The sequence below is a fragment of the Cornus florida genome, unplaced genomic scaffold (genome assembly GCF_030987335.1).
Source record: "Cornus florida cultivar Cherokee Brave unplaced genomic scaffold, ASM3098733v1 CherokeeBrave_3.0.0_Hap2_Chr06, whole genome shotgun sequence".
Taxonomy (NCBI): Eukaryota; Viridiplantae; Streptophyta; class Magnoliopsida; order Cornales; family Cornaceae; genus Cornus; species Cornus florida.
In genome coordinates, this window is record NW_026775576.1 from 101,345,422 (window position 1) to 101,356,991 (window position 11,570).

The 11,570-nt window shown below is 34.1% G+C and overlaps 1 protein-coding gene across 1 annotated transcript; it reads left to right on the forward strand.

The window, feature by feature from the left end:
- The first annotated feature begins 887 nt into the window (after nt 1-887).
- On the forward strand, nt 888-11,314 carry LOC132313390 (peroxidase 70-like). The gene is made up of 5 exons (XM_059812134.1): nt 888-1,100; nt 1,227-1,421; nt 1,535-1,622; nt 3,055-3,222; nt 11,016-11,314. Exons 1-5 carry the CDS (start codon nt 888-890, stop codon nt 11,312-11,314), a joined length of 963 nt encoding a protein of 320 aa, XP_059668117.1.
- Nucleotides 11,315-11,570: the final 256 nt, after the last annotated feature.

Sequence of the window (11,570 nt, forward strand, 5' to 3'; positions counted from 1 at the left end):
ACTCCTTTATTTACTTCCCGAAGCATGATCCCATTCACTTGTATTCTATTCCTTCTGTGGATTCACGGGGTCATAAGAGGTGTGTCTTAGACACTTCATATTGAGTGGTTGGTTCACCCCTTCTATTATTAATATTTTTAGGACACGAGAAAGAGATAATGGACGACAATCCACCATAAATTTAGACCGGATTGGAGATCTATATTTTGCTATATTTTGTATTAGAACGTTAATATTTTGTAAAAGTAATATTGACTATTTTGTATATCTTTAGTATAATTTGTATAATGTTGTAAATTATGAACTTTTAATTTCAGCTATTTTTCATGAACTGTAACTTGATATAATTAAAATGTGTTGTTTGGGAAGGATTATGGGACTAGGTAGTGGACCAGTGTTTCCATGTTTTGAATGAACGAGAGGAATTGGACTCTTTTCATATGTACGTTATTGGTTTTGGGAATGTTGTACATGTCTGAACATGTCTTGGCTCAATGTGTTTTGGTGCCATACAATATCTGATTCACTTAAGTCACTTAAATTAAATTAGAAGTCAAAACAATATTGGCTTAATTACTATGGTAATTATTCAAATTGAGTTAGGAACTTAGGCCTGCAACTTTGCAAGACTTGATCAAACAAGTTTAAAAAATTTTAGTCTCTTTTCTTGCACACATCAACTTGCCCTTTTGAGTTGATAATAGCAAGCTTCTTAGAAATTGTATTGTTGGCTAAGTCTAAGGCCTAAAGTCCTACAGATATATATGTTGCCCAAGTCTGATTTTTTTTCCCTTATAAATACACTTGCCACCTTAGTGGAATGGACAAGACAAAGTAGCACAAACCACTACTAGCTATATATCCAATTTAATCAAAACTCATTAAAAATGGCTTCCCATAGCTTCTTCAATCTCCATGCCCTAGTCTTGTTTGCTCTTGCAAGCACAGCCCTCTCAACCCCACTCTCTCCTTATTACTATAACAAAGTCTGCCCCAAAGCTTTGCCAAACATCAAGCAAGTTGTGGAGGATGCAGTGCAGAAAGAGCGACGTATGGGCGCTTCTTTACTACGTCTGCACTTCCATGATTGTTTTGTTAATGTATGCTTGCTCAATTTTTTCCTTTTTAAAAATTTCTCTTTTACTTGTGAAGAAATATTCGTCATGAACTATCATTAGTTGAATGTAATATTGGTCCAATTAATAGATTTGATCATGGTAATGCAGGGCTGTGATGCTTCAATTCTTCTGGACCCGACATCCACCATTGATAGCGAAAAGAATGCGTTCCCTAATGCAAATTCTGCTAGGGGATTTGAAGTCATTGACAAGATCAAATCGGAGGTTGACAAAGTTTGTGGAGGTCCAGTGGTTTCTTGTGCTGACATTTTGGCGGTTGCAGCTCGTGACTCTGTCGTCTTGGTGCGTTTAATTATCAAAATAATATTTTCTTAGTATTATTAATTAGTTGAACATTTTTGCTGTGATATTATGTGCTAAAATGTGTAACACATATGGTTGAATCTGTACCACAGCTAGGAGGACCAACATGGAAGGTGCAACTAGGGAGGAGAGACTCAACCACTGCGAGCAGGACTGCAGCCAACAATGACATTCCAGCTGTTGGGATTTATATGCCCTGGCATAGCAAATTCCTGTTTGGATTAAAGTAACATATGTTCCTGACGTTTCTGTAATATTTATGTTTTATACAATTGGTGAATTCAATGTATTATATTTCGATTCATTATAGAATTGATAGTGTCCTTTTGATTACAAGAGATATTTATATATATGTATGTGATGGCAATCAATGCATGATATATAAATAGTAATCATAAGCAGTTTATAGTCGGTAATTATGGATGGGCTCATAATTAATTAAGATTTGAACTGGATCCATGTTAGGTTGAGATATATTGCGAGAGCCGTCGTATGCAATTGCTCCCTATCACCGTCATGGCATTTTGACTCTTAAGTATGAGAAAATTATAGACTCTTTTATTAATTAATAATTACTTTGATTTGTTCGGCGGATTCTTCGGGATCTTTAGACTGACACTTTGGGTAATTGTGTAATAAATAGTTAGAGGGTTATATTTTCAATATTTGCATCATTGCTACTTGTATTTATTTTGTATTGATTATGGTTGATCACAAAATAAATTTGAAGGCCTTCGTGTGGTTTTAGACAAAAATGATTTATTATATATATTTATTTATTAAATTATTATTTTTGTCAAACAAATGTTTTATTGTGAACGAGGCAGAAATAATCAAAGGTACCAAAATAAATATATTAATTAAGTAGTCGGATTGATGGCTTTATTTATCCGATAATTAATTATGCATAGAGGGGTCAAAGTGTAATATTGACTTAGAGGTTATTTATTATTTAATTGGAGTTCAATTAATTTCTTTTAGTGGAGTAGAAATTAATTTATGAATTAATTGAATTGGGACCATGGACCGGGGCAATTATTAATTCATTGTAGCCAATAAAATAATAGGCCCAATGGATTCTCATTCATAGCCTAACTTGATATTGGAATCATATTAAATTTGAGACATGTGAATTAGAGATTGAGAAGGATTAGTTGTTTCCTTTTCTTTACCTTTATGTTGCCTATAAATATACATGGTCTATGTATATTTTACGGGTGATTTTCAGGAGAAGGAAAAAGGAATATATTTTCTCTCTCTAGAAAATTAGGGTTTATGTTCTCATCTAATGGGGGCTCCCACAAGCCTAATTTTCCAAGGTCATTCATGGAGGCTTATGAGTGATTCCTAAAGGCAAAACAATTACCAAGAAGATGGAGATCTAAGGAGAAGGCATCTTGCTAAGGGATCTACAATAAGTGAGAACATTCACTTTAGAGGAAAGATTTAAAGGTTTACTCAGACCTTTGATGTAAGTATTCAATCCATTAATTGAATGATACATCATATTTTTATTTTTGCATAAAACTTGTCTCTATGTGATGAATCAAGATCTATGAATCAAAATTCCTCGAAAAGTTTTTAAAACTTGCACGTTTCCCAACACCAGCACCATCCATGGACCTTCCTGCACTTATTAACAACTTCAAGAAGCAAGGCCTTGATGTCAAAGACCTAGTCGCGCTCTCCGGTGGTCACATCTTAGGGTTTGCTCAGTGCAGGACCTTCAGGGACAGCATTTACAATGACACCAACATTGACACTTTATTTGCTCGCCAGCATCGGTTGTAATACCCCCTAATTTCGGAACACGGGTTGATCAAGTCCGCGCACAAAATCAGGGGATATCAAACCAATTAAAGTATTTAAACAAGCACGGATTACAAAATGAAATAAAGAATAAAATAAAACGCTGAAGAAATCCAATTAATAGTAAATCTATTAATAAATTCCAAATGGTTACAACTCGGGAATCCCGTAACTCAAGGACCCCTTAACCAAAAGTTACTATTTAGAATTTCAACCAAATAAGTACTAATATCAACTGAAACAAAACTAATATCCTACTTTTAAGTAAATAGAAGGAATGGATAAGTCCTCCAGCTGCGGATCCTCAACCTTGAGACTTGACCTTCTACAACCTAAAAAATAAATCGCGGGTTAAACCCTACGAGCAAGTTCTCTCTACCAAGCCTCTGAAAACCAATAAACAGATCATCTTTACCAAAACCATCCCTAATTAAGCTTTAACTTTAATATACGATGCTACAAATATATATAAATACTTATATATATAGTGCAAGAATCCTACCAGTTAATAGGGCATTAAATTGTCAAAACCACTCACCAATAATTAATTATTAGTCATACCTAGACCAAGCCCCCCCTTTTATAATTTTCTCATAAAGTAAACCCCACTCACCTTAACTCCATCCTAAACAGTAATTTAGTCATCTACACATAAATATGCACCGGCAAATCAACCATACCATTTATAAATATATTTATTTATATACTAGCAATTCAACCATGCTTCCTTCAATATATTTACTTTTACAATTAATTAGCAATTCAACAATGCTTCCCATATATGAAATTTATTCATAACTAATAAGGCAGTATATCAAAGCCTTTGGCAACTCATCCATGCCTACAATTCAACCATGTATTAACTTTAAACTTAACTCTAGGTATAATTATACATAGACTTCACATGCATATAATAAGCATGTCCTTAATTTAATAACCGTGTATCTATTACGATTTTAAATCAACCATACCATACACGAATCAAGTCATACCAAACAAGATTTATAATATTTAATAATCTTAAATAATATATATATACACATATATTTTATAATATATATATATGTGTGTATCATACATTCCATACCAATCGTTGACTATTTAAAATCATATCTACATATATATACACATATATACACCTCCTTTCATTGCAAAAATATTTAATTAATTATATTTATACCACTAAATGCTACTAGGTATCTTAGTAACACTCTGAGGCTCTTAAAATATCAAGAACACATCCTCTAACGATTAATTTTAACCCTAACAAGCTTAAGATAAATACTGGAACTTCACCGGAGTCTCAAGCAACTTTCCAGGACCTCACACGCATCCCCACGCGCCTTCACGCGCCGCTACATACCCTTAGACTACTCCCACGCGCCTCCACGCGCTTCCCCTTACTGGCAGGCGCGTCCACGCGCCCTCACGCGCCTGAGCCACTCTCGGCGCGTGTTGGCAGCTCCTAATTGGTTGTTGTTTGGTGCTCTTGGTAAGCCGCGATGCACTGGATCCTCTCCCTTAATCAACTACATCTAACCATTGACGCCGCATGTGTATCAACTTACAATGGACCGCATCACACCAGATCAATCCAACTAAATTAAATTAATCCTATGGCCTAGATCAACGAGTGTACCCTTTTCCTACGTACGCGACCACACTGGATAAAAATCCTATTGATGCGCAAATACAAGCCGCCTCCAGTGTGTTTGTTAAACAATTTAATATATATATATATATATATATATGTATATATATATATATATATATAAAACAATTTCTAAATTAACATTAAAAATATAAATTAATTTCAAAAATTGTTCAGAAATCTCAGAAAAATCCCAAAAGCTCTATTTATTATTTTGGGCATAAATGAACATATACAATTAAATTAAAATCCATTTAATTTAATTAATCGTGCTACACAAGGTTAACGCAAAATATAAAAATTTTAGCAAAAATAAAATTTAATTAACCTAACCTCACATACAAGATCTAAATTATCAGAACAATGCATACATATATTCACATGTTTAATTCTATAATTTTGTAAAGAATAAATATGCTCCTCCAATCTGAATAATAATTTAATTTAATAAAATAAAATTATAATTTCGATAATCAAGGTGATAAGTTTATGAGTTCTAAGAGGAGAAGTAGAGAGGAACTCGCCTTTTCTTTTCCAAATCCGGTCTCCTCTTACGTTCTTTGATCCGACCTCCTCTTCGTTAGCCCTTCTTCTTCTCTCTCTAATTCTCTTATTTTTCTAACGTGGAAAAACTCCTAACCCTAAAGTCTTATGTATCTATTTATATACATACAAAAACTAAATCCTTTTCCCATTAGGATTATCATATAAAATAAATAATATTTATCTTTTAAATAATATATATACATACATATATTTTACTATAAACATATATATATATTACCGTCCATATATAACCATTAGTTAAATAAATTATATATACCTATATATATCAATATATAATTATATTGACATATATACCCCTCTACATGATTTAATAATGAATTAATATACACATGTAATTATATAGGTATAATTATGCAAAGATAATTATTAAATATCCTCACAACCACGGGCCTTTACCAATTAACCCAACAAGGCTTCCTTCAAGCCCAATACCACATCCGTTGGTCCAACTTCCTTTAATCCCAACCCAAATAACTTAAATACCCAAAATAATGAAATTAAATAAAGTTACACCAACATAAAATCACGCAAATCAAATAAACAATTCACTAACTAGCATTCCACAAATCAAACACCATATAAATTTAACAATAAAATTACAAAATATATAATTTAATTAAAACAATACAATTTACCTACGCACTTAATTAAATAAAACAAATCACAACTATCAAGCACCTAATTAAATAAAACAAATCACTTAAAAATAATAATAATAATATAATATAATTTAATTTAATTAATAAATCCTTTTTACAATATCGGGGTATTACATTCTTCCCCCCTAATAAAAGGAATTTCGTCCTCGGAATTCACGAATCCATGAAATGAAATTTTGATTATTTGTCCCAAACTTTCATTTTCCCTTATTCCACTGTTTGCCATGTACGATATTTAATATGTAAATATCTATAATAAAATGCTCACAATTGTGTAAATTACTTAAACACTTAGTGGTGTAATATACTAACAGTCAATGATTTGTATATATATGTATAAATATATATCACCATCATAAGCCAAAACCATCCAGATACTAATGAACATGATGCACTTATATCTACTAAGTCATTTCTACATCTACCTTGAAATAAAAAAAAAACATACCTCACTTCTTCTGAGGTACCCATGCATTGCAAGGTGTGGCATTGTACACCATACCCTGATGCAACTGCTGTATAGGCTGTCCCTGTGGTGGCGGTGGTGCTGGTAAGGCCGAAAATGTCTGAGCCTGCACACGTGGAATCTGTGGAGTAGGTAATGGTTGCCACTGTCCCTGTTGCCCATGCTGTTTCTGAGCCAACCCAGGACACCGTTTGGCTGAATGCCCATAATCTCCACACTTATAGCAATGACCCCTAAATATACTTGACTGCCCCTCCTGGTGATTACCCTGTAGCTGTCCCAGTCCAGTCTGAGGTGCTCCAGTCTGCTGAGTGGAAACTCCCTCTCTCTGAACTTTTGAATTACCCTTGTGCTTCTTCCAAGGCTGCTGGCCCTGGAATCTGCCCTTGTCATTCTGTCGGTTCCCATTATCATTCACTTTCGCAGCTGGCTGATTAGCAAAATCTTTGCCACCCCACTTCTCAGCCCTAGTCTGTCTGAAATCCTCATTCAGCTGATAAAGCTGCAAAACTGCGTCCACCACTTGAGCATAAGTAGTGTAGGCTGGACTACCAGTAATAGCTCTCTTGATAGACCACATCAGTCCCTTGACAAAACTGTTGCGCTTCTTCTCCTCTGTATCCACCTCCTCCGGTGCAAAGAGAGATAAGCGTGTGAACTGCTGTTCATATTCCGCCACTGTCATGTTCCCTTGCTGCAGATTAAGAAATTCAGTCTTCATGGCTGCCCTAACTGCATAAGGGAAATATTTTTCTTCAAAGCGTGCACTGAACTCATCATAAGTCAATGCCATCCTCTCCTCTATGGTGGTAACTGACTCCCACCACTGCAGTGCATCCCCAACTAGCTTGAAGGTAGCAAGCATCTGCTTCTGAACCTCCGTGCACTGAACCAAGCGAAGATGTCGCTCAATGTCCTGTTTCCACTGGTGAGCTGCCCTCGCATCCGTGGAGCCCGTGAACTCAGGTGGACTCCCTTTTGTGAAAGAACTCCTGGCCTTCTCCCAAGTATCAGTCTGACCAACCGGTGCTGGTAACGGTGCCGGCTGTACCTGAGGCTGATTCCGAAGTACAGCTGCTACCCCAGCTTCTATAGCCCTAGCAATGAGGTCATTGATGTGAGGAGGATACTCTGGATCCCTGCCCTGAGCCGGAGCCTGAACTTCCTCTTGCTCCTCCTGAAGCTGACCCTCATCCTGAAACCCAAGTTCAGATTCTGTCCTCTTCCAGTGTTAACCATGCTGTTAACATAGAACGACAGACATCAGTACGATTTTAACGGACCGTAAAGGAATACAATGTATCCTAAACTTAAGCTCTAAAGAAACGAGTACACAAAGCGGAATTCACATAACCAAAGACACCCTAGGGACACTTGAACCAGGAGTGCTCTGATACCAACTGTAATACCCCCTAATTTCGGAACACGGGTTGATCAAGTCCGCGCACAAAATCAGGGGATATCAAACCAATTAAAGTATTTAAACAAGCACGGATTACAAAATGAAATAAAGAATAAAATAAAACGCTGAAGAAATCCAATTAATAGTAAATCCATTAATAACTTCCAAATGGTTACAACTCGGGAATCCCGTAACTCAAGGACCCCTTAACCAAAAGTTACTATTTAGAATTTCAACCAAATAAGTACTAATATCAACTGAAACAAAACTAATATCCTACTTTTAAGTAAATAGAAGGAATGGATAAGTCCTCTAGCTGCGGATCCTCAACCTTGAGACTTGACCTTCTACAACCTGAAAAATAAATCGCGGGTTAAACCCTACGAGCAAGTTCTCTCTACCAAGCCTCTGAAAACCAATAAACAGATCATCTTTACCAAAACCATCGCTAATTAAGCTTTAACTTTAATATACGATGCTACAAATATATATAAATACTTATATATATAGTGCAAGAATCCTACCAGTTAATAGGGCATTAAATTGTCAAAACCACTCACCAATAATTAATTATTAGTCATACCTAGACCAAGCCCCCCCTTTTATAATTTTCTCATAAAGTAAACCCCACTCACCTTAACTCCATCCTAAACAGTAATTTAGTCATCTACACATAAATATGCACCGGCAAATCAACCATACCATTTATAAATATATTTATTTATATACTAGCAATTCAACCATGCTTCCTTCAATATATTTACTTTTACAATTAATTAGCAATTCAACAATGCTTCCCATATATGAAATTTATTCATAACCAATAAGGCAGTATATCAAAGCCTTTGGCAACTCATCCATGCCTACAATTCAACCATGTATTAACTTTAAACTTAACTCTAGGTATAATTATACATAGACTTCACATGCATATAATAAGCATGTCCTTAATTTAATAACCGTGTATCTATTACGATTTTAAATCAACCATACCATACACGAATCAAGTCATACCAAACAAGATTTATAATATTTAATAATCTTAAATAATATATATATACACATATATTTTATAATATATATATATGTGTGTATCATACATTCCATACCAATCGTTGACTATTTAAAATCATATCTACATATATATACACATATATACACCTCCTTTCATTGCAAAAATATTTAATTAATTATATTTATACCACTAAATGCTACTAGGTATCTTAGTAACACTCTGAGACTCTCAAAATATCAAGAACACATCCTCTAATGATTAATTTTAACCCTAACAAGCTTAAGATAAATACTGGAACTTCACCGGAGTCTCAAGCAACTTTCCAGGACCTCACACGCATCCCCACGCGCCTTCACGCGCCGCCACATACCCCTAGACTACTCCCACACGCCTCCACGCGCTTCCCCTTACCAGCAGGCGCGTCCACGCGCCTGCACGTGCCCTCACGCGCCTGAGCCACTCTCGGCGCGTGTTGGCAGCTCCTAATTGGTTGTTGTTTGGTGCTCTTGGTAAGCCGCGATGCACTGGATCCTCTCCCTTAATCAACTACATCTAACCATTGACGCCGCATGTGTATCAACTTACAATGGACCGCATCACACCAGATCAATCCAACTAAATTAAATTAATCCTATGGCCTAGATCAACGAGTGCACCCTTTTCCTACGTACGCGACCACACTGGATAAAAATCCTATTGATGCGCAAATACTAGCCGCCTCCAGTGTGTTTGTTAAACAATTATATATATATATATATATATATATATATATATATATATATATATATAAAACAATTTCTAAATTAACATTAAAAATATAAATTAATTTCAGAAATTGTTCAGAAATCTCAGAAAAATCCCAAAAGCTCTATTTATTATTTTGGGCATAAATGAACATATACAATTAAATTAAAATCCATTTAATTTAATTAATCATGCTACACAAGGTTAACGCAAAATATAAAAATTTTAGCAAAAATAAAATTTAATTAACCTAACCTCACATACAAGATCTAAATTATCAGAATAATGCATACATATATTCACATGTTTAATTCTATAATTTTGTAAAGAATAAATATGCTCCTCCAATCTGAATAATAATTTAATTTAATAAAATAAAATTATAATTTCGATAATCAAGGTGATAAGTTTATGAGGTCTAAGAGGAAAAGTAGAGAGGAACTCGCCTTTTCTTTTCCAAATCCGGTCTCCTCTTACGTTCTTTGATTCGACCTCCTCTTCGTTAGCCCTTCTTCTTCTCTCTCTAATTCTCTTATTTTTCTAACGTGGAAAAACTCCTAACCCTAAAGTCTTATGTGTCTATTTATATACATACAAAAACTAAATCCTTTTCCCATTAGGATTATCATATAAAATAAATAATATTTATCTTTTAAATAATATATATACATACATATATTTTACTATAAACATATATATATTACCTTCCATATATAACCATTAGTTAAATAAATTATATATACCTATATATATCAATATATAATTATATTGACATATATACCCCTCCACATGATTTAATAATGAATTAATATACACATGTAATTATATAGGATAATTATGCAAAGATAATTATTAAATATCCTCACAACCACAGGCCTTTACCAATTAACCCAACAAGGCTTCCTTCAAGCCCAATACCACATCCGTTGGTCCAACTTCCTTTAATCCCAACCCAAATAACTTAAATACCTAAAATAATGAAATTAAATAAAGTTACACCAACATAAAATCACGCAAATCAAATAAACAATTCACTAACTAGCATTCCACAAATCAAACACCGTATAAATTTAACAAATAAAATTACAAAATATATAATTTAATTAAAACAATACAATTTACCTACGCACTTAATTAAATAAAACAAATCACAACTATCAAGCACCTAATTAAATAAAACAAATCACTTAAAAATAATAATAATAATATAATATAAATTAATTTAATTAATAAATCCTTTTTACAATATCGGGGTATTACATCGGTCCACATGTCCACACAGCAGTCTATTCGGTGACTCCAACCTTGCTACTCTTGACCCCACAGCTACGCTCTTCGACACCAAGTACTTTTCCAACTTGGTGAAGCAGAAGGGGCTTCTACATTCTAATTTGGCACTGTTTAATGGTGGTGAAATTGTTGGACTGGTGAAGAGCTATGTCACAAATGCTGGTGCTTTCTCGACAGACTTTGCAAACTCTATGATCAAAATGGGTAACATAAAGCCATTAACTGGGAAGAAAGGTCAGATTAGGCTGAACTGCAAGATAGTGAACTAAAAATGGTTGGAGCTGCTGACAGTCTGTATATATATATATTTTTTATTATTCTTTTTTGTAACCAATAAAACTGATTGATTTTTTTTTTTTAAAAAAATAAAAATTCAAGATACATTGTTTTGTGAACTAAAGAGTCTTCCCTCCATATCTTCCAATGGGAAGCGGATGGAAGATATGGTTAATTTACCTAAACATTTATGTTAGGAATTGTTCAGAGTGAAATGCAATAAATTTATATGAAAATATTGTATCAAAT